Source organism: Chelonoidis abingdonii, chromosome 2 (genome assembly GCF_003597395.2).
Source record: "Chelonoidis abingdonii isolate Lonesome George chromosome 2, CheloAbing_2.0, whole genome shotgun sequence".
Lineage (NCBI taxonomy): Eukaryota > Metazoa > Chordata > Testudines > Testudinidae > Chelonoidis > Chelonoidis abingdonii.
The window spans coordinates 241,207,386-241,235,258 of NC_133770.1; the positions used below are offsets into that span (position 1 = coordinate 241,207,386).

The following is a 27,873-nucleotide window of genomic DNA, read 5'->3' on the forward strand; positions in this document are numbered from 1 at the left end:
ACAGCAAAAACCACATCCCTGACAGAAAGATCACCCCCCTTTACAAATTTCAAGTCCCTGCTCCAAAGAATGGGGTGCTAGGGCTTTTCAAAGAAAAACTCACTGGAGTGTTTAACATGGTAAAAACCTAGCCTTGCTTTTGGAAATGGCTATGGTTTGGGCTGAAAAATTCCACTTGAGGCAAACAATGACATATAAAATTTCAGCCCAAACAACTGAAGTATGGCAAAGTTATAAGCCACTGAAAAGAGTCTTACAATGGGAAGGACTGTGCGACCCTAAACAATGGGTGGTGCTACCAGCCTGGTCTATAATAAAGGGATTTTGTTTGTATATACACCTCTACCCCGATATAACTAACCTGATACAACACGAATTCGGATATAACGAATTAACGCGTAAAGTAATGCTCTGGGGGGACTGGGCTGCGCACTCAGGTGGATCAAAGCAATATAACATGGTTTCACCTATAACACTATAAGATTTTTTGGCTCCCGAGGACAGAGTCATATCGAGGTAGAGGTGTATAAAGACTAGGCTAACAACCTGTGTATCAAGTTATAGTTATTAAACCCTAAATATTTTTATGGTTACAGTGATAACACTGACAGATACTAGGAATATCCCCAAAGCTGTAAAAATAGAAAACCTGAGTTGTTCATAAGGAAATATGGTACTATGGTTAAGTTACAGAACTGGGAACTAAGAATCTGAGTCTATTTCTGGCACTGTCACAGACGTCCCTTGTGACTTTGGGCAAGCTGTAGGTTAAACTCATTTTTGTGCCTCAGTTTCCCCATATGCATAAGTGGAGTACTGCTTATAATATTCCTCAGTGGTGTTGTTGATCTTAATTGTTGTTTGTGATTTGATAGAGGTACTATAATGTTGTAAAGTAGTGTTGTAACCAGGCAAAAACCCTCTGGAGAGGAAAAAAACCCAAAAGTTCTCAGTTTTGAAATTGTTCTTAGGTTAATGGGAGGAAAGTGAGGAGGAGTTGACTGGAATAGTACTGGCCTTTCAGTTGTGTTGGGCTCTGTCCCCAAAGGCATTGAATCATTCTGCGTCAGTACTGAAATCTCATACAAACAGTTCTTTGCTACTCCAGTAAATGGTTTCCTCATAGCTAGTTTTGTTAAAGGAAGTGGGCTGTCTACTTAAAACAGTTGTCTGGGTCATGGTGAGTAAACCTTACTGTACCATGTCTTTTTAGAGGTGTGGTGGTTTTTTATTGGTTGTTTGGGTTTTGTTTGTTTTTGTTTGTTTTGTTAAAATCAGAAATGTCCCTGCAAATATCAATGGGTAGCTGCAGCCTGTATGCAATAGATGTTCTTTGGTCTATGGAAAGACTAGGGATGTCTCTGTAGTACATTTACACTGTTTAGCTATATGACACCCACCAGCACAGATGGTAGTGACAGGACTAATTCTGTGGTACAGTGTCTTCAAAATAGCCTGATAGTAAAAAAGAGGTGGGGAAAAGATCTTGTATAAATATATTTGATATTGCAAGAAGGTGAATCTTACTAAATTATGAAAATCTTGCCCTCAAAATCCACAAAATTCCTGGGTCAAATTCTCCCAAGGCTCACACCTGGGCAACACCTTAGATACTATTATTTTGAACTGGCCCCAATCCAGTTCAAGACCTTTAGCTAATTGTTAGGGAGAAAAGTAAAAATCAGTTTCAAGTAGGGTGACCAGACAGCAAATGTGAAAAATCAGTAATAGGTAATATAAGACCCCAAAATCGGGACTGTCCCTATAAAATTGGGACATCTGGTCACCCTAATTACAAGCTTTAAGGAGTGCATTTATACGTCACCAAATGTTTATCTTTTGCAGTGACAAAAACATTCCAAAGTCATAAGGATATCCAGATAACTGCTCACCTTGCCATGTCATTATTTGCATAATCTTAATTGAACATTGTCACACAGACTGCAGTTATTCCAATGTAGCAAACTATTATACATGTCATTAAAAATAACACTGTGTCCTGGGAACAGTTAGCAAAATTGCCAAAATGCAGATAAAACCTGTCTTGTTAAAATGCAAAAATCTGCATTTATCTATGCTGTTGTCCCTGTGGGGGCCATTACATATAATAGTGTAAAGATGTCCCCTGAAAATTGCATTGCTTTTTAATGAGACTCTTTACCCATTGAGCCATAATCTGTTTTATTCATTACAAGTAGAAATGGCTTCCTAAGCCCCATAGCTTTGCTGAGCTGCTCCTAAATATGTGCGTTGTCTGAGGCTATCGTCTAGTCAGTACTCATACCTGGGCAAGTCAGAAACGTTAAAGCTATAGCCAAGTCAAGGATGTGGGTTGATTGTATGAGCTAAGTATGCAAAGAGCAGGGAGAATATTTGGGCATTACAGTGCCAGCTGCCAGAGAGGCTTTTGGCATACACCGTTTCATTTTATGATACTTCAATTTTGAAACTGCACACAGAACACCCATAGTGTATACTTTTGCCACTATATGGTCGGTGTGTTCTGTTCAGCGTGGCTGTCATAAACAGATAGCTAAGGGTTAATGTTTCTTTTACCTGTAAAGGGTTAACAAAGGGAACCAAACACCTGACCAGAGGACCAATCAGGAAACCGGATTTTTCAAAGCTCAAAGAGGGAATTTTTGGGGTGTGTGTCTTTTGTCTGTGTCTCTGCTCTGTGCTCTCTCGGCTCTGAGAGAGGATCTCTCTATCTTCAGGTTTTCTAATCTTCTGTTTCCAAGTTGTAAGTACAAAGGTAGAAAAACAATAGGCTTATATTGTTTTTTTTGTATTTACATGTGTGTAGTTTGCTGGAATGTTTTAAATTGTATTTCTTTTTGGATAAGGCTGTTTATTCATTTTTTCTTTTAAGCAATTGACCTTGTATATTGTCATCTTGATACAGAGACCATTTTTATGTCTTTTTCTTTCTTTTTATATAAAGCTGTCTTTTTAAAACTTGTTGGATTTTTTCCTAGTGGGGGCTCAGGGGGATTGAGCCTGCAGCTCACCAGGGAATTGGTGGGAGGGAAAAGAAGGAGGGGGGAAGGTGAATTGTCCTCTCTGTTTTGTAATTCAAGGAGTTTAAGTACAGTAATCTTCCAGGGTAACCCAGGGAGGGGAAGCCTGGGAGGAGGTAAAGAGGGAGAAGGGAAGTGGGTTATTTCCCTTTGTTGTGAGACTCAGGGCATCTGAGTCTTGGGGTCCCCCAGGGAAGGTTTTGGGGAGACCAGAGTGAGGCAGGCACTGATTCCTGTCTGGTGGCAGCGCTATCAGATCTAAGCTGGTAATTAAGCTTGGAGGGTTCATGCAGGCACCCACATTTTGGACGCTAAGGTTCAGAATTGGGACTTATGCTTATGATAGTGGCATGTGTCTTCATTTAGGGGCAGAGAACCAGGCATTGTTCTTTGATTGGTTTGCACTCATCTGTCCTCAGTAGTGCTAAGGAAATCCAGTTGAGAAATGGTTGAATTAAGACTGGCTTTTTCCTCAATATATTTAATTATTCTTGTCCTTCTCAGCTTTTGACCAATAAACAGACCTCGGATGATGTAAACTGACAAACTCAATCTATTACCAAGGCTGCTGCTGTTCTCAGATCACTAGTATTCAGCTTTTCACCATACCTAGGACATTCAAGCAGTAGTTGTGTTAGTACTTTTTGGTAATTATATTTACTATTTTATCACTGAAATAACATCATAGCTGTCAAGTCCAAAAATAGCTCCAAGTGACATTTTTGCAAATGTGAATGAGTGGAGTAATCAAGCCTTTGATTCTGCCTGTCACGCCCCATTTCTAATTACACATCCAAAAAAAAAAAAGTCATGTTAAAGAGCACTATTAAGCTTCCAAACTCCAGCACTCAAAAGTTAGGAAATGCAGAATTTTGGGTGCCCAATTTGAAATACCTAGGACCTGATTTTTCAGAGAATTTATCATTATGTAGCCCCTCATGTGTTCAAAGCACAGCTCCCATTGACTTCATGTGCAGCTGTGAATGCTCAGCACTTCTGCAAAGCAGACCCCGGGGTCTCAAGAAGCCCAGGGAAGCCAGCCGGAACAGGGAATTTGGGCAGGGAGGTTACTGGAGGTCAGGGTGGGGGAGCTACAGGTTGGATCAGGAGGTGGGTGGGAAAGTACCTGGGAATGGCTGGGTAAAGAGGTTTGGAGTAGCAGGGTTCCTCAAGTAGGGAACCCAGAAAAAGAGGCACCCACAATTAATGATCACCTGTGAAAAATTCAGTTTGTGATTTGTCTAGCATCACATAGACAGAGATAGGATCTAGTTGTCCAGGGCAGCTTTCAATTGCCTTAATCATGAGATCCTCCCTTCTCTTCCTGCAATCCCCTGTCTCATTCCTACACACCTGTGGCTCTGTGGGCTGGGCTTGTCATTGCTGTTGTCACTGCTGCTGGAGGAGGAGGGTGCTGCTGAGCTCCTGCCTTGTTGCTGTTGCTGCTGCTGCTGCAGAGGTTGGGGAGCAGCATGGACCCACATACACACTGCTGCTCCTGCTGATGACCATCTGCTGGCAGGCTTGGATGCCTGCCTCCACCCATCCTGGCATTGTTACTGTAGTCTCGCTTTTGCAAGCACATGTGGGTGCATGTCCCCCTGGGATTCCCCCATCCCCCACACACACTTCTCCTTACTTTGCACTGGACTGGTGGGCCTCCTCCTCCTCCCCTTGCCTGCCCATGGTTTTCTACCCCCACCCCCACCCTCACCCCTACCCAAGTCTCAGGTGGTCCCCCTCTCCTTTTCAGTTTGCTGCCCTCCTGTTTTGGGTGGTCCCCTCCCCCATCTCCCTGCCCTGCATTTCCCTGGCTGTTTGCTGCCTACCTCCAGTGTCGCCACTGGAAAACACCCAACTATTTTAGCTGAAATTAAAAAAACAAAAAGCCACCCCCCCAAAACAAACAAACAAAAAAACCCACAGCCTGAAGCAGACAGAATGGAAAATTTCAGCCCAAATGGTTAAAGTTTGGCAAAATTGTAAGCAACTGAAATGGGGCCTTATGATGGGAAGTGTCAGCCAGCCTTAATTATAGGCAATGGTACCAGCCTCACCTGTCATAACAGTTTAATGACAATACTTTGATCCCAGGATCTGAAGGTTCTCTGATCTGTATGGGAAGCAGGTTAGTATTATGCTCGTTTTACAGATGGGAAACTGAGATATGGGAAGTGTCATAACTTTCCCAAGGTCACTCAGTGAATCGGCGGCAGTGCTGGGAATGGAAACCAGTACTCCTGACTATAGTCCTGTGCTTTAGCTACAAGATTACCATTTATTTTACGTCTCCATAGTGCTTTCCCTCTCTTTGTTCCAATCTCTCTCCTATCTCTTTTTTTTTCTTTACTGTTGTCTCTATCTTTGCCCACTGTTTGGCCCTTCCCTGTGGCTTCTCTTCCAACAGTGTTTCTGCCTCCTCTCCATATTTCTCCCCATCAGTCCTTTCTCTCCCTAAGTTTCTTTGTAACCCCTCTGGTCCTGTGAGAGAGTCACATCTTAGCTGCCTCCTGGGGGTGAAATATGCAGATTCTCAGCATGACTGCAGTGGTTTTTAAGAGGTTTTTAAGGCCTGGCTTGACAAAACCCTGGCTGGGATGATTTAGTTGGGGTTGGTCCTGCTTTGAGTAGGGGTTTGGACTAGATGACCTCCTGAGGTTCCTTCCAACACTGATATTCTATGATTCTATTCCACCCCACTTCCTGCCTCTCAGAACTGCCCTAAGAGTCACAGGGGGAGCAGTGACGGGGGAGGAGGAGGGAGATGTGGCTACCTACTAAGTAGTCCCAGGATAGCCTTCAGTAGCTGGGAGGAGAAGGAGTTGACAGAAAATCTTGCTTGACTGTCTACTTGCTTATGAGTAAGGCTACATTTTAGTCATGGGTATATTTAGTAAAAGTCACGGACAGGTCACGGGCAATAAACAAAAAGTCATGGCCCGTGACCTGTCAATGACTTTTACTAAAAATACCTGAGACTAAATCATACCTGCTAGGAGTGGGGCGCTCCTGAAGATTGCTGCTGGAGGGGCGGGGAGCCTGGGGCCCTGCTGCAGCTGGGGGGGAGCCAGGGGCCACCTGCCACTGAAGGGAAGAGTGCCTGGGGCCCCCTGCCGCCTGCCACTGGAGGGGGGGCGACTTGGGGCCCCCTGCCGCTGGTGTGGGGAGCAGCCCGTGGTCCCGCCACCGCTGCTGTTTCGGCCAGGGGAAACCCAGGCACCCGCCGCCACCACTGGTCTGGGTGGGGGACAACCTGGGGCCCCACCACCACTGGTCCTAGCCTGGGGCCCCGCTGCCACCACTTCTAGTCCCAGACCACTGCTCCAGGGGAGCACAGGGGACAAGCTACCTGGAGCTGCCAGAGCAGCATCCAGTGCAACTGGCCCCTGGGCTCCGCAGCTGCTGGAGTGGTCCTGAGGTCAGCTGTACCAGCGCTGCAAAATTCATGGAGGTCATGGAGAGTCATGGACGCCATGACTTCTGTGACCTCCATGAATTATTTGCAGCCTTACTTATGAGTGAAATTCCAGCTGGTATGATAGTGGCATCAAGGCAAATGTGTGACTGTCACTCCAGATGAATGACACTTGGCAGGCATGTAAACTGGATGGATCATATTAATCAAAAAGTGTTGCATCCAGTATGATGGAATTCTATATTAAACCACATCAAATATAAAGAGGAACTGATTACAGAACTAGCAATTAATGGTAACTTAGGTACAAGTGATCATGACTTGATCACATTGTAATGTGCAAACACAATAAAATCCAGACCAGTGATGTATATATATTGGTGCTTTAAGAGAGCCAGTTTCACAAAGCTGAAAACGATATGAGCCAAATCACTTGGGAGGAGGAATTTCGTCAGACAAATATGAATGATACATGACACTCTACTAAATGGCCAAGATATGATGACCAGACAGCAAGTGTGAAAAATCGGGGCAGAGGTCGGGGGTAATAGGAGCCTATGTAAAAAAAAGACCCAAAAATCGAGACTGTCCTTATAAAATCGGAACATCTGGTCACCCTAGGCCAAGAAGCCACAGTTGAGGAAGAAGGCCATATTGGTTAAAAAACTGGCCTGGTTCAGAGAGGAAGTGAAGGCAGCTATGAAAAAGAAAGAAAGAAAAATACATTACATTAAATATATATATAAACAAATTGAAGAAAGGGGAATTAGATAGTAATGGATATAAATTAGAAGCTGGAAATATAAAAAATTGACAAGGGAAGCAAAGGGATAGAAGGAGAAATCTATGACCAGTAAAGTGTAAGGACAATAAGGAGGCATTGTTAAAGTATATTGGGAATAAAAAGAATTCTAGCAGTTGTATTGGTTTATTACCAGTTGTAAATGATAGAATTATCAATAATACTGCAGTAAAGGCAGAACTGTTCCATAAATATTTCTATTCTGGGGGATAACAGATGATGTAGTCATATCAAATGATAACATTCTTTCTTTTCCACTGTTATCTCAGGAAGATGTTAAACAGCGGCTACTAAAGTTAGACATATTTAAATCAGCAGATATGGATAACTTGCATCCAAGAGTCTTAAAAGAGCAGGCTGAGGAGCTCACTGGAACATTAATGTTGATTTTGTAATACGTCTTGGAACACCAGGGAAGTTCCAGAAGATTGAAAGAAAGTTAATGTTGCGCCAATATTTAAAAAGGATAAACAGGCTCACCTGGGTAATTATAGACCTGTCAGTCTGACATAGATCCCAGGCAAGATAATGGACAGCTGATACAAGACTTGTTTAATAAAGAATTAAAGGAGAGTAATAAAATGAATGCCAATCAGAATGAGGTTTATGGAAAATAGATCCAGTCAAACTAACTTGATGTCTTTTTTGATGAGATTACAAGTTTGGCTGATGAAGGTAATAGTGTTGATGTATATACTTCTGTAAGGCATTTGAATTTATAATCACATTTTGATTAAAAAATTAGAAAGATATAAAATGAACATAGCACACATTAAATGCATTAAAAGGTGGATAACTGATAAGTGTCAATGTAGTTGTAAACAAGGAATAATATCAAATAGATGTGTTTCTAGTGAGGTCCTGCAGGGATCAGTTCTTGGCCATATTCAATTTCACATAATTATTAATGAGCTGGAAGAAAACATAAAATCATCACTGAAAAAGTTTGCAAATGACATAAAAATTGGGGAAGTGGTAAATAATTTAAGAGGATATGTCACTGATACAGAGCAATCTGGGTCGCTTGGTAAACTGGGTGCAGAAAGCAATATGTGTTTTAATATGTGAACATCTATAGGTGTACATCTAGGAACAAAGAATGTAGGCCATACCTACATGATGGGGTACTCTATCCTGGGAAGCTGCGACTCTGAAAAAAGATTTGGGGGTTCAGGTGGATGATCAGCTGATCATGATGTGGCTGTGGCCAAGAGAGCTTCAAGAAGGCTAATGCAATCCTTGGATGCATAAACAAGGGAATTTCAAGTAGGAGTAGTGAGTTATTTTACCTCTATGTTTAGCACTAGTGTGACTGCTGCTGGAATGCTGTGTCCAGTTCTGGTGCTCAGAATTCAGGAAGGATATTGAAAAATTGGAGAGGTTTTAGACAAGAGCCACATGAGTGATTAAAGGAATAGGAAAGAAGTCTTAAAGAGTATGTCTACACAACAAATTAAGCCTGAGCTAGAGCCCCTAACCCCCTTGTTTCCACACACCAATTGTATTAACCTAGGATTCGAACCTAGGGCCGCAGGGCCCAAGCATATGTCAAGCCCTACTGCTTTCCTGTGTGCACATGGCCCCATCTTGACTTGGGTCCCGAACAGGGCCGGCTCTACTGTTTTCGCCGCCCCAAGCACGCACCGAATTGCCGCCGCGGACGGCGGGGGCAGTCGGTGTGCCGTTAAGGGGGCATGCGCACGACTCTACTTTCCCCTAAGCCCCGACCTGCTCCTGCCACCTGCGCTCTCCCAGGCTGGCCGGGGCGCTTACGGGGCGATATGCAGATCCCAGCACACGCCACTGACCTGCCAGGACTGAGCTCGAGCTCCCCGCGACAAACTCTCGGAAACCCTCTACCCCTCCCGCTTGGTGCTGTTGCAACTCATCCGACCGACGTGCCCGGCCGCGGGAGGAACGTTCCGGCTTCAGGAAGAGTCGGCCTGGAACGGGGCAGGAAGTAGTACTCAGCCCTCGGGGAGCTGCACAGGGGTAACACATGTCCCCCACTCCTCCCCCCGTCAGGTCCAGGCCGCCCAAGGTGATGCCTCTTTCTCCAGCTGCGCCCGGGCCAGGCTGACCCATTACTCTGCGAGGCTGCCATGGGTTGGCCCCAGCCAGCCACCCACAGGCGCTGCCCGAGTTACATGGGACCCCGGCACTCTCCTGACTGAGCTGCAGCCCAGCACTGGTACATGTGGAGTGTCCGCGCTCCTGTCTCCATGGGCCCTCCTCGGCCCACTGGGGATGGCTCGGGAGGAGCCGGCTCTGAACCTGGCCCTGGACCCCACTGGGCTGGACGCTTGCAACTGGCTATGGCAGGGGTATTGTTCTAGGCTCTGCAGCCTCCACTGCTGGCCGCCAGGTCCGATGCTACTGTTTTTGCCCGGAAGCAGCGCATCGAATTGCCGCCACGCAGGGGCAGTCCGTGTGCTGTTCGGGCAGCATGTGCGTTTCCGTGGCGGCTGCAATTCGGCGGCAGCTTCTGTCTTTGGCTAGAAGACCAAATTTGCTCTGCCGTGGACAGCTAAACATAGAAGCTGCCACCGAATTGCCACCACCGCAGAAACTCATGTGCCGCCCTAACGGCACATGGAGTGCCCCGGCCATCTGGCGGCAATTCGGCACTCTGCTTAGGTGCAAAAACGCAGGGACTGCTGCCCCTTGTAGATTGCCGCCCCAAGCACCTGCTTGGGATGCTCGTGCCTGGAGCCAGCCCTGGTCCCAGAAGTCTTCTGGATGTATCCCAGAGTTCCTTGGGGCAACTTCCTTAGTCCTGTCTACACTGACAACCTGTGATGCAGTCTATTGCACTCTGTTGCAGATGGAAGTCACAACTCCATTTGCATAGTTCAGCAGCTCAGATCAATGTTAAGCCATTCTCCTGAAGATAATTAGGACATGAGTCTCCAGGACTATCAAACTATTAAAATGAAACCTTGCAATTCTTCATTTTTAAAATGGGATGTTCAATGAAGGTGTTTTTGTTCTGTTGTTTTTATTTATTTTTGTCTGTTTTGAAGTTCGACATAAAATGAAGGTGTCAGAGGAAAAACACAGACCACTGGTTATGAGCAGTGAAGTGCATTGCCAGGGTGCCCCCTCTGCACCCTGGAAAGCAAGGATAAGGGATCCCTGGGAGGCTGTGGGGAAACTTTGAGGTTGGCTCCCACTTGCCACTCTGACAGTGCACCCAGCCCAGGCACCCCTGCACACGCCAAGTGAGATCAGACTGAACATTCTGATATTTTCCCCTTTTTCCAGCACTTTGAAGTTCAAATGGTGAAGCTGGCATAGTAACCTCCCCCACCCTCCACTGGGAATTGTTTTGTAAACTTTCCCACATGTGGTTTTTGTTCAGATTGAATTCAGTGTTTCCCTAGCTGCTTCCATTTCTTGGTTAAAAACAGGATTTGTTGTATATGAAGTACAATTCAGAACAACACTAGGGAACTATAGGCAATTTACCAGCAGGGACCCTATGTCCCAAGGGAAACATCCTCTTGGTCACTCACCCTCAAAGGAGTTTAGCTTCGTGCGCCCAGGGAAGCCCTTCATTTCTGCCTGTTGATGAGGTAGGCCATGGAAAGTGCATCTACTGAAGGATTCCCCCATCCTTCATTCTCCTCTGGGAACTGGTATGAGGACCTGCAGTCACTTGGGGTGTGGGGGTGAAGGAAGAAATAGCAAATGAATGGGCCTGACTTCTAAGAGTTACCAGCTCTGGATGAAGGAGCTGACTTCTGGCAATAGATCAGGAGCAACTCTCAGGGAAAGAACTGTCCATGTTATTGCATGTCACTCTCAGTAGCAGCAGACCTAGAGCCTGCTTCCTTGGTCCTCTCATCTCCTTCACTTCTGCCTCACAGAACCTGTAGTAGCAGACTGGCCTTCTCAAACTAGACTCATCTAAGAAGGAGCATTTTCTTTCCCAAAGGCAGTGTCCTGTGGTTTTGCCTATCAATTCCAAGGACTCATATTGCAGGACTCAGCGCAATGTCCCCAACTCCTGTATCTAGCCAGGAAGTGTATGAGTATGGCCAACTACAAACATTCAAAAATCATGAGCCAACTCCTAAACAATGTGAAATTTGGCTTACTCATGAGATTCTAAAAAATGTTGGGTTTTTTAATTTACCTTCTGGGTTTTGAGCATATAATACATTTTCAAACTTTTCTCTACAGCCATGATGGCTAGAAACTTATTCATTTTAAATGAAAAGTGAGAGTCTCATATGATCACATGACTTCAGGAACTGGGGCTTAAGAAAACCATCTAAAATTAAGAGAGTTGGCAACAGGATCTAGGAAATACCTAATTTTCATTTAAAAAAATGAAATTATTAATATTGGTGGTTGTTTTATCTGAATTTCAGACGTGCAACATCTTGACTCATACTAACACATTTTTATGTTGATGTGGTCCACAGTAAAATAGGACCGTTCATTCACACATTTATGCTTTTGAGTTGAACTAGAAAATTCAGAGTGAAAAGCCAAAATTTCCCTGATATATATACCCTTTTTCTCGTTCACAGCTTTTTTTGGGAAATACCTCAATGAATACAATGGCAGCTACATCCCTCCTGGGTGGAGAGAGTGGGTTGGATTAATCAAGAACTCTCGCTTCTATAATTACACTGTTTGTCACAATGGCCACAAAGAGAAACATGGATTTGATTATGCAAAGGTAATGTCCGGACACATTTACACTGCATCAGATGACTTCACCTTTGATTGATTACACCCAAAGAGTACATATGTCATTTTCTCACAGTCATAGAATCAGATAATTTGAGATTAGTTTCTCAAATTTAAAGGCGCCATTGTAGAATGGATAAAAAGCTACAAAGGGTCTTTAATCTGGTCTCTCTCTCTCTCAGAAATGGGTGGCTCCATGTAAGAAAAAAGAATAAAGGCCTTTCTTGAAGAAAATATTGTGTCTTGTGTTGCTGATCTCTTACGTTAAGATGACAGTATAGCAAAGCTTATCTGGTGCTGTTTTCTGTTATACTGGGTGTGTGTGTGGTGGGGAGAATAGTGTGTCTGTGTTGTCCGGTTCCAGATATGAGAATGAGAATAAATAAGTGCAAAAAACAAGGGTTAGAAAACTTCAGACTTTGTTTGTACTTCTGACAACATTTGACCAAGGTGACCTGCCCACGGCAGTAAGATTTCTCAGAAGTGTGTAGCACTGGAAATTCTGTAGTTTCCAAATCACTTTACGCAAGCTGGAATTTCCTCAGAATGGAGCTTGTGGAGGATGATACAGATGTTGCAGCTGTAGTTTCTGACCCATGTAATGAGATTTCATTGGAAGCTCACAAGAGCTGCTTCTGATTTCCACACCCGTAGATATTACATGACATTGATACAAAATGTAAATTAGAAAATAAAGAAGACTGGTTAGTTATCAATTCCTTCCACATCCTGTGTATAGCAAGAATGTATAATGTTTAGGAAAACAGGAAGAAAAGTAAGAGAGCAATAACCCATTCAGTAACCTCTTCTGAGGGTATTTCATTTTACCAGACTGAGATATCAAAAATTGCCAAAACACTGGTGTCCTGGTAGGTGACCAGATCTTCATAGTTCCTATAAATAAGAAGTCAGTCTCCTCCACATCATTACAGGAGCATTAACATCTCTAGACTGCTTTATCTGCTGTGAGAGAGAGAGGGAAGAGAGAGAGAGAGAGATTACAGCTGGTTGGCTTGTCCTAACACTGACATGCGAGCGACACAGATCCAGTCCCTCAGGCACTGGTTTTGCAGCTGTTTAGGGTCTTGAATCCACAACATGTGATTAGTCATGCCTGAAAGTGCTTGAAATTGCAAACATCATCTTGGAACTTTCTCAATGAAACTCACACTAGACCTCCAGGCCAACAAAGAATGCTTAGAGGTGGCAGGTGGTTTAATTTAAGTTTTTATCTTTTTTTCTTCTTTCCATTTCCTCCCTTTCCCTTGTAGACTTCCATTTGCCACCTTGGCTGAGGGTTAAACCAGTTTATTAGCAAGTAACAACCTTAACCTCAGCAGCTGCAATTCTTTATGTTATACAATTAAAAGAACAGACCCTGCAGGAATTCAAGTGCTTCCTATATTTATATGTTTGAATGCAATTTCTTTGATAAAGACATTCCTAGGCAACCATATTTTTTTAATATATTCAGTGTTGTAGACTTCTCTCAGGTTGCACAGAGGCAAATCTATATTTTGAAGAAAGCACGTAATAAGGACTTAGATGTAAATATGAAATGATATTAGGTATAGGTGGTTTCTTGCACTTTGGTATCATTATGTTTTGTCGAAGAGCTTTATCAACAAAATTTTAGTAATATATGTTGGCTCTATTTTATGTGCTGGAAAACATTATGTTGCCAAGTCTGGTAATCATCTTCAGTTAATACAACCTGTTTTATGGGTAAGAGAGTTTTGCAAAATACACTCCCATCTAATATGCCTTCCTAAGAAAGTAATTAATGCCTGGTGTGTCCAGTGTTCTTTATGATCATGTGCCTCTTTGAAGGTATGTTTTTACTTCCTGACCTAAGCGCTAATGATTACTTGGTGTAACATAATACTGTGATCTGATTAATGATGCACTTTGTAATTTTTATTTTGTGTTAAATGTATGTTACAGGACTACTTCACAGACTTAATCACTAATGAGAGCATTAATTACTTCAAAATGTCTAAGAGAATGTATCCCCATAGGCCCATAATGATGGTTATCAGCCATGCAGCCCCTCATGGCCCTGAGGATTCTGCACCACAATTTTCAGAGCTCTATCCAAATGCTTCGCAGCACATGTAAGTAAAATTTGGATTCTGCCAACTCTGGGTATTTGTATTGCTGCTTATTGTTTTTCATGGAGACACTGCAGGAACACACATTGAGGGATCTGTAGTGAGTAGCAAATATAATTCCTTTTTAGTCGAACTGTATGTTGTACTGTACTTGTTCCTTTAGGGAGAGACAGTGCCAACTTTTACAATAGCGAGGAACTCTTTTCTCTGGGGAAGTGGTGTAAGACTAAGAGCTCTTTATTAGAGAAGTCAAGGCTCTTTGCCATTTTTGAAGGCAGCTTCTTACAATATGTTGAAACAAGTAGACACTGTGAGAACCTGCTGCAAAGATATTAATTCCTTCATGTTCCTCTAGATGACATAGTTTTCCTGAGAGCTAGTTAACTGAAAATGTTAGTTGTGGCAGCGTCCTTCGGCAGCTTTTGTGCAGATGTTCACACCAAGCTTGCTTACAGAACAGCAACAGCCTGGTTCCCAAGCAGCCTGTCGGTCTGTGTTTTTAAATAACAGGCTGCTTATTATTTTTGTAAGGTGGTTGTACTGTCTAATGACTGTGCCTACTGGCTTTGGGTCCAATAAATTATTGATTAAAAGGTTTTGCATTTATCTGAAGAAATGAGGGCACAGGTACAACATCCCTTTTTTTGTGTTGTTCTACAGGTATATTTTCAAACGTGTTCAAGTAGGTAATAGGCAGCAGCAGATCCAAATCAATTTATTTTTGTTTTAGATTATAACACAGGAAGAGTTCTGACTGGAATTCTCCTGTTCTAGCCCCCTAGATATGGATTATGCAAATTCTTTTGACAGTGTGAAAAACAGGAATTGTTCCAATTACCATCTGCCCTTTCATTCATGATCATGTGGACCAACTTAGACTCATAGAAGATCAGGGTTGAAAGAAACCTCAGGAGGTCATCTAGTCCAGGGATTCCTTGTTGAGGCCCCCCCGTCAACAAGGTATAAAAATGCCAGGGTCCAGCGGGGACAGGGAACTTAGGGCTCCGGGCCAGGGTGAGACCATTGGGCATAGGCATAGGCGTACTTTTACTTCTGTTTGTGAGGGGGGTGCAAGAGTTGGCGGGGCTTGAGCCAGCTCCACACTGCGGGGTCCAGGGAGAGAGCAAGCGCCACCTCCACACCCTGGCTCACTCAGGAGGCCACCTAGCCTGTCTGAGTTGTGGGGAGACACAACCAAAAAGTATAATACAAAGAGGAGATTTAGTTCAAAAAGTTTGAAAATCACTCAGGGTGCAGGGAGCGTGTGTGGGGCTATGTGTGGGCAGGGGAGTAGCTCAGGGAGCAGGGAGGGGGTGGCTGGGGCTGTGTCAGGGGACAGGGGGTAGCTCAGGGTCCAGGCAGGAGTAGCTAGGGGCTGTGTACAGTGGGGTTTAGCTCATGGTGCAGGCAGGAGGTAGCAGGGGGCTGTGTACAGGCAGGGGATAGCTCAGGGTTCAGGCAGGGGGTAGCTAGAGGCTGTGTACAGTCAGGTTTGTAGCTCAGGGTGCAGGCAGGAGGTAGCAGGGGGCTGTGTACAGGCAGGGGATAGCTCAGGGTTCAGGCAGGAGGTAGCTAGGGGCTGTGTACAGGCAGGAGGATAGCTCAGGGTGCAGGGAGATGGGTAGTTAGGGGCTGTGCACAGACAGGGGAGTAGCTCGGTACAGATAGGAGGTAGCTAGGGACTATGTGCAGGCAGGAGGATAGCTCAGGGTTCAGGCAGGAGGGTAGCCAGGGGCTGTGTGCAGGCAGGAGGTAGCTAGGGTGGTATGCAGGCAGGGGAGTAGCTCAGGGTGCAGGCAGGGGGTAGCTAGGGGGTATGCACAGGCAAAGGGGGCTCCCAGTATGGCTCCCAGCTTCATGGAGGGGGGCACTGGGGCTCCCAGCTCCTGGCTTGGGATGGAGGGAGGTTTGCCAGCTTCAGCCCCACACCACTCCTGGCTTTGTGGCGGGGTAGGGCGCTCCGGCTTTAACCTATGTCTAGCAGCTGTGATCTGCTTTCTCCCAGACCCTGTGATCTTCCCCTGCATTCTTTCCTGCATGTTCTTGTTCCCCTGTCTCTGGGTTTCCAGCCCAAACTCCCTCCTCCCAGGAAATCACTGCAGTCTATTTCCCCTGCAGCTCCTATCTGCTGCCAACTTCCTGGCTTTATACCAGCCCCTCCTGTTCCTCTTCAGCTAGGGCTCATCTTCAGTCAGGCTTTCAATCTCTGGCTCTTCCCTAACTGCAGCCAATCAGGTTAATTATCTTTATTTAACCTGCTCTGCGTTGTGTGAACATCCCATCACACATATTCTCACATTTGTCAGTAGTGCAAACCAAGCACAAATGTTCATGGCTATATTAGGCAATGAAGTAATGCCTGCCTGCTTTCACAAGTACCAGTATTCTAAGTTCAGTTGTTAAGTACGCACTTTAACAGGAAACCAGTTCTTGAAAAGAGTTCTAGATATTGGGTTTGGAATTGGTGCTGTCCTTCTGTGTTGTGAACAATTTCTTATTGTATCTTCAGAAGTTAATGGAGCAGATACACTCTACCCTTTGGCAAAGAGAAGTACAATTTTCACTCTTGGCTATAGCTGAGATTCATCTTAGGGGAGGTTAGGAGATGATACTGACAGTTTTCCACCAGGGATTCTGTTCAGAAGAGAGGCGCTACATCAACACATGTCCCTGTTGGCCTTGTCCTTCCTGTCCCTGGACATTTTAGGATCTGTCCTGGCAGGTGGTGCTGCTTTATCCTGTTTCTGAAGACTTTATGACTGCTTGTGTTTGGAGTCTGGGTTCCTCTGGCTTGCACTGATAGAACCAATGAAGTAAATAAGTCCTCATGAATTTAACAGTGGAGGAACATAAAAAACCCTATTTTGTTTTGCAACTCCATTAGAAATGTTACATGAGCTATCTGAATAGGTGAAGCTGTGGATCGTGGTTGTCCTTTCGAAAATTTGATTTGCTGTGAGTATTTGTGCCACCTACTCTTCCTATTATCTCTATAGACTAGAAAACTGTGAAATGAAAATAGCTTTAATCTGATAAAATGCTTGTTTTGGAAGCCAGAAAGCATGAATCAGGTGTGTGTCTCTTCCTGTCTACCTTGGTGGCCTGGATTTCCTGGCATCTTTGTTGTAAAGTGTTCCTTCTCTAGCTGCCACGAGAGAGAGACTTGGGTGGATTGTTTTGTATTTCTTGTGAATGACCAGGCAGGTTAAGAGTTCAGTCACCAGACAAAGAAGTGAGACAAATTGAAAACAAACTGCCAATTTGGGTGCATGAAGCTACTAAATAGCTGGTTTCTATAGCAAAAGCATTAGCAACATGTTCTGACTAAAAGAAAGAAGTTAAGTGTCTCACACAAATATGTGGCTGTTCCTGTGAAAACAGTGCAAGAGCAGTAAAATCCCTCCTGCCTGGGTTAGTGTAACTTGAACATTTAACCCTTGGGTTTTCTTCCTTGGTGGTCAAGAATCATTTGGATCTCTTTTGTCTGACCTTGGGTTACAGCCATCTGACCTTCAATTTTGTTTTTAAAATGTAGTTGTGATATCATGTTACTGTAATGCTTATATCCAGAAAAGAAGGGAAACCAGGTCAAAAGCTGCTTGCTGGCTTTGCAAACTGAGCTGGAAGGTTATTCCTGGAGACCAAGAGTTAAGTCTATCAGCCACACGCAAGAGGAGATTCTGTTTAATAAGACAGTAGCTTAAACATGCACTTAAATTATGTACCAGTTCATTGCTGGTGGAGAGTCTGTACTGTTTGTTGTTTAAAATATTAGCTGTTTAAAAAAAATAGAGGTATGTTCGATTGGGAATGAGCTATGAGGTCACATGTATGAGCTGCAACATAGCTGCCATAGCAATATTTCCATTCCTCTTTGATTTCATATTTCTTTTTTTCTTTTGTGTCCTCACCTACCTGATTGAAAGAAGAAAGTCAAATGCACACAGGTAGAAATTCCCATATTGTTTTTTAATCCGTTCTTGTCAAAAATATATATGGTAATAATGCCAAACAGAAAAGATGGACTTGCACACAGCTGTCATTTCACAGCCTCATCCTTCCACTGCCACCATACGAATGAACGCTCACACATTGAATGAAAACACCTAAAAAGACAAGCAAGACTGTGAATCCTTACTGCAAATGTTCACTTGTTAACTCCATCAGTAAAGGAAGAAATCTTTTTATAAGTATGAAGAACACCATCTCTGGGCTCTTGGAATTTTTCCTGATCCATACAGTGTTTGCAGAGTTAAAAGAATTCCTGGAGTGTTGGCTGTTGTGTGTTATCTGTCACCATGTTGGGCTGGTGGTCTTTTCTGAAAATATATCATACTGCCACGTCCATCCAGCTATGCTCAAAACATTGGTTCCAGGGAATAAATCAGTATTGGAGAAGATGAAATATGCTAATGTGGGAATATGCAATTCTGCTGGCACAATGGATGTCAACTGTTGGGAAACTGGATGGTTAGATTTTAGGAAATACTGTATTTAAATAAGAAATTTACAAATACAAGAGATGGCTCTATCTAGGTGTCTGTCAGTTAAAGTGGAATCCTATTCCATGGCACAACCTAGCATTAAGGCTCTGACTTAGAGAATACTCCCATGAAAGTCTAAATTCTTAGTTAAAGTCAGGCCACTGTACACTTCTCTGGCACTTTAAGTCTCTTTACCCTGCAACATAGAGTAGTCTTAGGGCAGCTGTGAATTAGGCCTGAGATGTTTATAGCACTTCTGAAAGAAAATTAAATTATATGATGTAAACAAACTTTAGAAGTAAAAATTCACACTACCAAAGAATGTCAGAAATGAAAATCCAGAACATTTCATGCTGTGCTGAGTAAAAAATCTCCAGTCTGACAAGAGGACTACTGCCAGACTCTATGGTTGTCTGTAACCAGAAGAAATCAATTAGTACCCCAAGAATGGCATTAATAGTTTCAGAAAAGCAAAGTGATATCCAAACATGTTTTTAGGATTTTCAAACTTTATTTTTTAAAAGTATAAAGAGCTGAAGTTTATTCACAATATGAGTGCAGCATGAAAAGAAGCAATATAAGCTTTCCCACAACATGCCTCAGATGTTGACCTTCAGGTGTGATCTAGGTCTAGATGAGAGACTTTTTCCTTGCCCATTCAGTCATTGATATGTCTGCTGAGACTGTCAACAACCTGCCAGTTATGGTGGTCTCTTTTGTAATGTGGGCTCTTATCCACTAGAAACTAGAATGGGATCACAAAATTACTTCATATGGGGACAAATCAGTCTCACAAAACTGGGTCAGTGGGCAACAAAATGGCAGATGAAATTCAGTGTTGATAAATGAAAAGTAGTGCACATTGGAAAACATAATCCCAACTATACATATAAAATGATGGGGTCTAAATTAGCTGTTACCACTCAAGAATGAAATCTTGGAATCATTGTGGATCGTTCTCTGAAAAGATCCACTCAATGTGCAGTGACAGTCAAAAAAGCTAACAAAATGTTGGGAATCATTAAGAAAAAGAGAGAATATAAACAGAAAATATCATATTGCCTCTATATAAAACCATGGTGTGCCCACATCTTGAATACTCCGTGCAGATGTGGTCGCCCCATCTCAAAAAAGATATCTTGGAATTGGAAAAGGTTCAGAAAAGGGCAACAAAAATTATTAGGAGTATGGAACAGCTTCCATATGAGGAGAGATTAATAAGACTGGGTCTTTTCAGCTTGGAAAAGAGACAACTAATGGGGGATATGATAGATGTCTATAAAATCATGACTGGGTTGGAGAAAGTAAATAAGGAAGTGTTATTTACTCCTTCTCATAACACAAGAACTAGGGGGTCACCAAATGAAAATAATAGGCAGCAGGTTTAAAACAAACAAGAGGAAGTATTTCTTCACACAATGCAGAGTCAACCTGTGGAACTCTTTGCCAGAGGATGTTCTGAAGGCCAAGACTATAACAGGATTCAAAAAAGAACTAGATAAATTCCTGGAGGATAGGTCCATCATTGGCTATTAGCCAGGACATGCAGGGATAGTGTCCCTAGCCTCTGGTTTGCCAGAAACTGGTAATGGGGGACAGAGGATGGATCACTTGATGGTTATCCTGTTCTGTTCGTTCCCTCTGGGGCACCTGGCATTTGCCACTGTCGGAAGACAGGATACTGAGCTAGATGGACCTTTGATCTGATCCAGTATGGCTGTTCTTATATTCAGATTTCAATGGCTTTTGTCACTACTGCTCTGAGGCCTATTTGAACTTATGACCTAGACATGAATAACGTGATCATCCAGTTCCCTAGAAACATCATTTAAAAAATAGGAGTGGAAGTAAGAATGTTGACATAAATTTAATGATTGGGGTTTGTTTATTTATCTCCATAACTCTCTAGCCCTCTTGCAGCAGAAACAAGACTTTCTAAAGTAAAAAGGCAGTTATGTTCAATGGGTATAAACTTCTCTATGCTGTATGCTAAGGAACTCAGTGTGATGGGTACCCCAACCTTCCAGGGTGCTACCTGATGTACTAGGGTGCCACTGGGGCTGCCTGTTCTACCAGCCTGGGCTCCCTCACCCTAACCTGCTAAGCCAGGCCCTCGAGCCTCCTCTAGCACACACAGAGGTAGGGACCCACCCAGCTGCAGAAAGACACAGACACTGACATCAGCTCTGCGTGGGAGGACTGAGCTCGGGAATTGCCCAGCAGAAAAGTGCACACCCCCTCTGGCGTGAAAACCCAAAATTGTCTTGTCTTGCACTGCACAGAGATCTATATAGGGTGAGCTCATGAAAATCTCCCTCTCCCTCAGTGTGGAGGATGGTATGCACAGCTTTTTGCCTCCCAGTTATGAATTGCACAAACTGGTTTATAGAAAACAAAAACAAGTTTATTAACTACAAAGGATAGATTTAAAATGATTATAAAGGATAGCAAACAGATCAAAGCAGATTACTGACCAAATAAAGCAAACATGCAAACTAAACTTAATACACTAAAGAGACTGGCTACAAGTAATAATTTCTCACCCTAAATGTTGTTTTAAGCAGGTTGCAGAGTTTCTTGTAGACAAACTGCTCTTGCATGAAGCTTAGAACTTAAGATATTCCTTTCACAGACCAGACACCTAGCCTGAGTCCAGTCCTTTCTTCCCCAGATCACCCTTAGGTGTTTTCAGCAGTCATCTTGGGCGGCGGTTCAGTGAAGAACCAATGACTTAGATTAACTCACTTCCCTGCCTTAAATAGGATTTACGTATGGCGGGAATCCTTTGTTTTCCAGTTTGTCCTTACTCGCTATTAGTGAAAAATACTAATAGGCCAAGATGGAGTTCAGAACCAGGTGGCATGATCACATGATCCTGCAGTGTCAAAGCAGTATCCCAGGAAGCTTCTCAGGAAGGTGGGAGATTAATATCTTCAGAGTCCTATTGCTCTCCCCAATGGCCCATCCAAACTGATTGTATTCATCTGGTGGGTGTTCCCCAGATGGAAACACAGTTGTAATTGTTATGTATTCCTAACTTCAGATACAGACGTGATACATGCATACAAATAAGATAATCATAGTCGGTACATCATAACCTTTCCAATGATACCTCACATGATCCATCTTGCATAAAACATATCTTAGTTATGCCATATTCATATTATAACAATATCTCTATGAAGAATATGGGGCATAGTGTCACACTCAGGTTATGTTAAGCTTGGGCAATCAAACTTTCAGACTTCATACCCCCAGCTAAGTAAATTTTCTCGTTTTTTAAGAAGGAAGCAGGAGGGAACAAATGAAACTGGAGATGGACTAAGGAAATACAAATTCAGATGAATGCCAGCTCTGGAGTCAAGAGTGTGTGTCAGACTTTTAATTTACTCAAACCTTGGCCTCCAATTCACTAAAGGCAGTGTCTATATGGCAACTGTACATGGAATTCTAGCGCTTTTCTCAGTACAAGGACCCTGATTTTGGGTGAGGCCTCTAGGCACTACCATAATAAAAAAAATAATGAATTATGAGGCATACATTTTAGTTGTAGCTGTATTGACCCATGTCACTAGCTGACCAAATGTAGAAGAATACTGTATGTTGCCAACCATAGCTCCATATTGGCAATGTCATAAAAGTTGAGACTAGTTTACTGGCATCATTTTGCCATTTAGAAGGCTAGTATTCAAACTCCAGCTCTGTTTAGGGGAGGTTTTCAAGATTGGTCATGCTGCTTATGTGCTTGTAAATCTGTCGTTTGTTGTTCATCATTGTCAAGTAACTTGTTAAGGTAATAAAAGTGCATAAAAGAAATTATGCACCAGCTCTTATCATCTTATCCCTCCATTGAGGGGAGATAGCTTTTTCCCCCATTGTAGTTCGAAAGAATGGTAGCAATGCGAAATGTCCAACTTCCTTCCTGCCCTTGAAATATCTATGTGTATTAAAGATTCTTTTATGTCCTTCATTTGATGTTCCTGCTGTATATCCTGTGAAAGGAGGTTCAATCACTGATAGAATCTGAAACTTAATGTACTCGATGTCTGATGCATCTTGGCAATTTGAGAGGGTGTTTTTTCTATTTCCAGAAGTATCTGTAACTTTTATAATTATTTATTGAGGAATTATTTATTGAGGAATCAAAACTTTGGACACTATAGCAGGAGCACCGGAACCTCCCCCTGCTCCGCCTCTTCCCCAAAGCCCTGCGCCCTGCTTGCTCCTCGCCACCCCTCCCCTGTCACTCGCTGCTCTCCCCTCTCCTCCTTCCTCCTCGCTCCATCCTCTCCACCTCCCTTCCGTCGCCAGCTGGCCTCACTCTGCTGTGGGGCTGAGATGAGAACTGCAGCCCCTGACACGGAGCCTGGCTGTCCATAAGATGCAGGTAGGAGGCAGTCCTGGCTGAGCAAGGGCTGCTGCAGGTTGATGACCCGTCCTCTCCTCATCCTCCCACCTCCTGCAGTAACCAGACTTTTGGTCTCTGATCAGTACATCTGACTGTACAGGTTCACTTTTGATTAGACTTTCTGGTCGAAAACTGGACACCTGGCAACCAGGGTAAAGTAATTTAAAAAAATTAATTGTGATTAATTGGATGATTAAAAAAATTAATCTTGATTAATCACACTGTTAAACAATAATAGAATATCATTTATTTAAATATTTTGGGAGTTTTTTACATTTTTAAATATATTGATTTCAATTACAACGCAGAATACAAAGTGTACACTGCTCACTTTATATTATTGTTTTTATTACAAATGTTTGCACTGTAAAAAACAAAAGAAATAGTAGTTTTCAATTTACCTGATACAATTACTGTAGTGCAATTTCTTTATCATGAAAGTTGAACTTACATATGTAGAATTATGTACAAAAAAAAACTGCATCCAAAAATAAAACAACATAAAACTTTAGAGCCTACAGGTCCACTCAGTCCTACTTATTGTTCAGGCAGTCACTCAGACAAACAAGTTTGTTTACATTTGCAGGAGATAATGTGGCCTGCTTCTTGTTTACAATATCACCTGAAAGTGAGAACAGGTATTCGCATGGCACTGTTGTAACCGGCATCGCAAGATATTTATGTGCCAGATGCGCTAAAGATTCATACGTCTCTTCATGCTTCAGCCACCATTCCAGAGGACATGTGTCCATGCCGATGACTGACAGGTTCTGCTCGATAAAATCCAAAGCAGTGCAGACCGACCACATTCATTTTCATCATCTGAATCAGATGCCACCAGAAGAAAGCTGATTTTATTTTTGGTGGTTCACGTTCCATAGTTTCTGAATCAGAGTGTTTCTCTTTTAAGATTTTTGAAAGCATCCCTCTCAGATTTTGGATGGCATTTCAGATTCTTAAACCTTGGTCGAGTGCTGTAGCTATCTTTAGAAATCTCACATTGGTACCTTCTTTGCATTTTGTCAGATCTCCAGTGAAAGTGAACTGAAAGTGAAATGAACAACATGTTCTGGGTCATCATCTAAGACTACTGTACCATGAAGTATATGACAGAATGCACATAAAACAGAGCAGGAGTTCAGTCACAAATTTAATTGACACTTTTTTTTTAACAAGAATCATCAGCGTGGAAGCATGTCCTCTGGAATGGTGGCTGAAGCATTTTCAGGTGATATTGTAAATAAGAAGTGGGCAACATTATCTCCCGTAAATGTAAAGAAACTTGTTACTCTTAACGACTGGCTGAACAAGAAGTAGGACTGAGTGGAATTGTAGGCTCTAAAGTTTTACATTGTTTTGTTTTTGAATGAAGTTATGTAACCAAAAAAAATCTACATTTGTAAATTGCACTTTCACAATAAGGGGATTGCACTACAGTGCTTATACGAGGTGAATTGCAAAACACTATTTCTTTTGTTTATCATTTTTGTGGTGCAGATATTTGTAATCTTAAATAATATAAAGTGAGCAATGTACACTGTATTCTGTGTTGTAATACAAATCAATATATTTGAAAATGTAAAAAAAATCCAAAAATATTTAATAAATTTCAATTGGTATTTTATTGTTTAACTGTGCAATTAAAAGTGTGATTAATTGCAAAAAAAAATTTTGAGTTAATCACGTGAGTTAACTATGATTAATCACCAGCCCTACTGGCAACTCTATGGCACCTCAGAAACTGAATAAAACACATTCCCTGCCTGAAAGAACGTAAAATCTAAATATACAAGAAGATACAATAAATGAAAGCAACCAAAAATGGGTAATGGGAAAAGAGGGAAGGCTGTACAAAGTTCAGAAATGTAAGGTTACATAATTACTTAAGTATCTCATAAAGTATCTCATAAAGCTTGTCTAGATGAAGAGTTACTGTTTGGCAAGCCTGAATGTAAATCTGCAGCTCACCAGCTTGCTGTGTAGTAACTCATCATGTAGCAGAGATGGTGCTAGCCCTTAGGAGGTTTTAAGCAGGAATAATTTTGCCTCCCTCTTGCCACTTATCCATCCCCTAAAAAATACTAATTGCATTATTTCCATAAACCAAAAAATATACCAACACAACACATGCTAATTCTTTTGTTAAAAAGTCCACATTCAATAAGGGAGAACGGGGGTTACACTAAATCGGGATCCCGTGAGCTGTTTGGGGCCCTAAGAAGTTGCTCAGTCTGCTTATGGCTAGTGCTACCAGTGCCAGGTGGACATTGCTGAAGTGCAATGAAAGTATCAAAGTGCAGCTGGTGCACTGTGGATTCACACTTGGCCCTGCTGCGCAGGAAATCATTTTGTAGGTAAGCCCATATTCATGTCACAGGTTAAAATATGTGTTTCCTTTCCCTTCGGTCTATTTTTGTTACTTTTTTATTTGTATTGATGGTTAGAAATCAAATTATAGATTTAAAAATAAAACCTTGACAGGACTAAATCAGGAGTAAGAGAACAATGTATCAGTGCTGTAAATAGACTGTTTTATTAACTCATATAACTCTCTTTCCCCCTCCCACCCCAAACTGCAGCCAATGGATGTTTAACCTATAACTCACAGTACGTATACTATATGTGCAGTTTCCATATTGATTGCAGCTACTGTAAAGCTATATATAGTTATACCTTTCATGAGGAGATTGCAATCTAAATAGGCTATGCAGGTGGAGGCCCAGATGTTGATGGCACTAATTTAAGGACTTTGGAAATGTGCATTCAACAGCAGTACTCATGTATACTTACTCATGTGGTTAAGCATTTGTAAGAGCAGGGCCTTAAAAAGTGAGTTCTTGTTGTCTTTATGATGGGGTTACCGTTTTTCCTGATGTGGGGCAACATTTTTTGTTTAAAAATAGATGTCTGCTTTTCCTCATTTTTTTTCCATTGGTTAATCTTAAGTAAAATAATATGAAGGTTTGTTAATCCATATCCTCAGAGAATTTTGCTCAGAGATACATTTTAAGGCGCTGTGTATTAAACTGGCCTACAATATTGCAAACACAATTTTGCTTCCACAATTAAATGGATGCCCAAACTTTTGGGTGCAATTGTCCCTTATATGTTACCCTTTGGACCTCAAGCTATGGGATTTGAGGGTCAAATCAAACAGTTAAGCTTTTAAATGGCGTAAAAATGGACTAATATAATAAACTAATTGCGCCCACATTTTAATTGGAGGCTATTTATAACAATTCAGGTATGTTTACAGAGTTTTGTCTGTCCATTGTCTCTTCAGTCCACGTGGGCACTACTCCTAACCCAGTTACATATGTGTATGAAGTAGAGAGTAAATAGCAGTTCTTCTTCGAGTGATTGCTCATGTGTATTCCACAGTAGGGTGTGCATGCTCATCACATGCACTGGTGCCAGAAGCTTTTTCCCTTAGCAGTACCCATAGAGGGGGAGCACCGCTGCGACCCCTGGAGTGGCGCCTCTATATCACGCTATAAGGGGAGCGGCACACTTCCCTCAACCTCGGTTCCTTCTTGCCACCTGTGAAGGTAGTCAGAACTTTGTGCTCCAGCCTTGCTGCAGCTTCTCTAGTTAGCCTTAGTAGTACAGTTCTTCAATAGTTAAATAGTTTCTTCAGTTAGTCGTCTGGGCTCGGGGCATGCCGCATGCCCAAGGCTTCAAGTTGTGCGACTCCTGTCGCAGTTCTATGCCAAGAAGTGATCTGCACACACAGTGTCTCTGCTGCTTGGGTGAGACCCACGTAAGTGAACGCTGTAGGAACTGTAGACCTTTCAAACCGCAGACTAAGAGGGAGAGGGACATTAGACTTCCTGCTCTCCTAATGGAATCAGCACTGACCCCAGCAGCAGCACACCGCACGGATTCAGTGCCCGGCACCGCGTCTTCGGTACAGAGTGACGTCCCCTCCACTAGCCGACACCTCTCCCCTTCAAAGAAGCAATGGAAGACTCAGCAGCACCGAGAGAAAGATAGAGGTGAGGCCAGACCTGAGTTGGGCAGCCCAAGATCCCCTTTGGGGCCCAGGCCTCTGACTCACGTTGAGCGGAGCAGCCCGGTCCCATCCTTGCATGCCTCCACTGTGGAGAGGATGCCATCAACGCCGGAGGCAGCACAGGCTGCACGTGGCATTTTAACCCTCCTGGTACTAGGGGTGCCCCTGAGACGGGCCCCTGGTCTCGAGGGAAGCTGCCACTGGAAGCACAACAACCCTCCCCGATGCGGCACAGTCCCCGCTCCGAGGACCGCTCACCGCCTCAGTCAACGTGGTCTTTCTACAACTCGCACCAGCCCTCTACCCCGCTTAGGCTGACCGGCTCGCCACCCCCAACGGAGCCTCGGGGCTCCTCTGTGTTCTGCAACTAGGGACACAGGCACCGGGACAAGCGGTGACGATGTTCCTCCTCTCATTGAAGCTACCAAAGCCAGTCATGTTACCATCGACATAGACTCTCCAACTCGAGCTCCTGCTCTACCAGACATCGTGCACGGGACTCATCTCGCAATTCACCGGCATCAAAGTGTCATAGCTCCGGCCGCCGGGGCGAGTACAGGAGCAGCACCTCAGACGGGTACCGATCTTCATCCTCGAGGTCCCAGTAATGTGGACAGCACTGTGCCGGGCACCGTCACTCACATCGCTTCTACGGTACCGTGAGGTCGTCAGTGAACTCCGCATTGGCACTCAGCCACCCGTCTCCAAGTTGTGCGGCTCTGCGAGAGCAAACTGGCACCCAAGTGGGTCAGTGGCATGGAACACTGTGGCAAGGGCAGTGGTGTCAATGGGCACCATGGCCGCAGATCCCTGCTCAGGCGAGACCCCACTCAGTGGTGGGAGCATCTCAGGCTCCTTCAGCCTCCCCTCCATGACAGAGGAAGAAATCAACAGGTCCCTAGCTGGCAACACCACGCCTG

General features: G+C 43.3%; 1 protein-coding gene across 3 annotated transcripts in view; it reads left to right on the forward strand.

The window, feature by feature from the left end:
* SULF1 (sulfatase 1) overlaps positions 1-27,873 on the forward strand; it is a 155,836-nt gene that overhangs the window by 58,878 nt on the left and 69,085 nt on the right. For all 3 annotated transcript variants that reach the window (XM_075063067.1, XM_075063068.1, XM_032782471.2), the window contains 2 exons: positions 11,776-11,927; positions 13,883-14,052. In XM_075063067.1, coding sequence (XP_074919168.1) covers positions 11,776-11,927; positions 13,883-14,052 — 322 coding nt within the window. The remainder of the gene's footprint in view (positions 1-11,775; positions 11,928-13,882; positions 14,053-27,873) is intronic.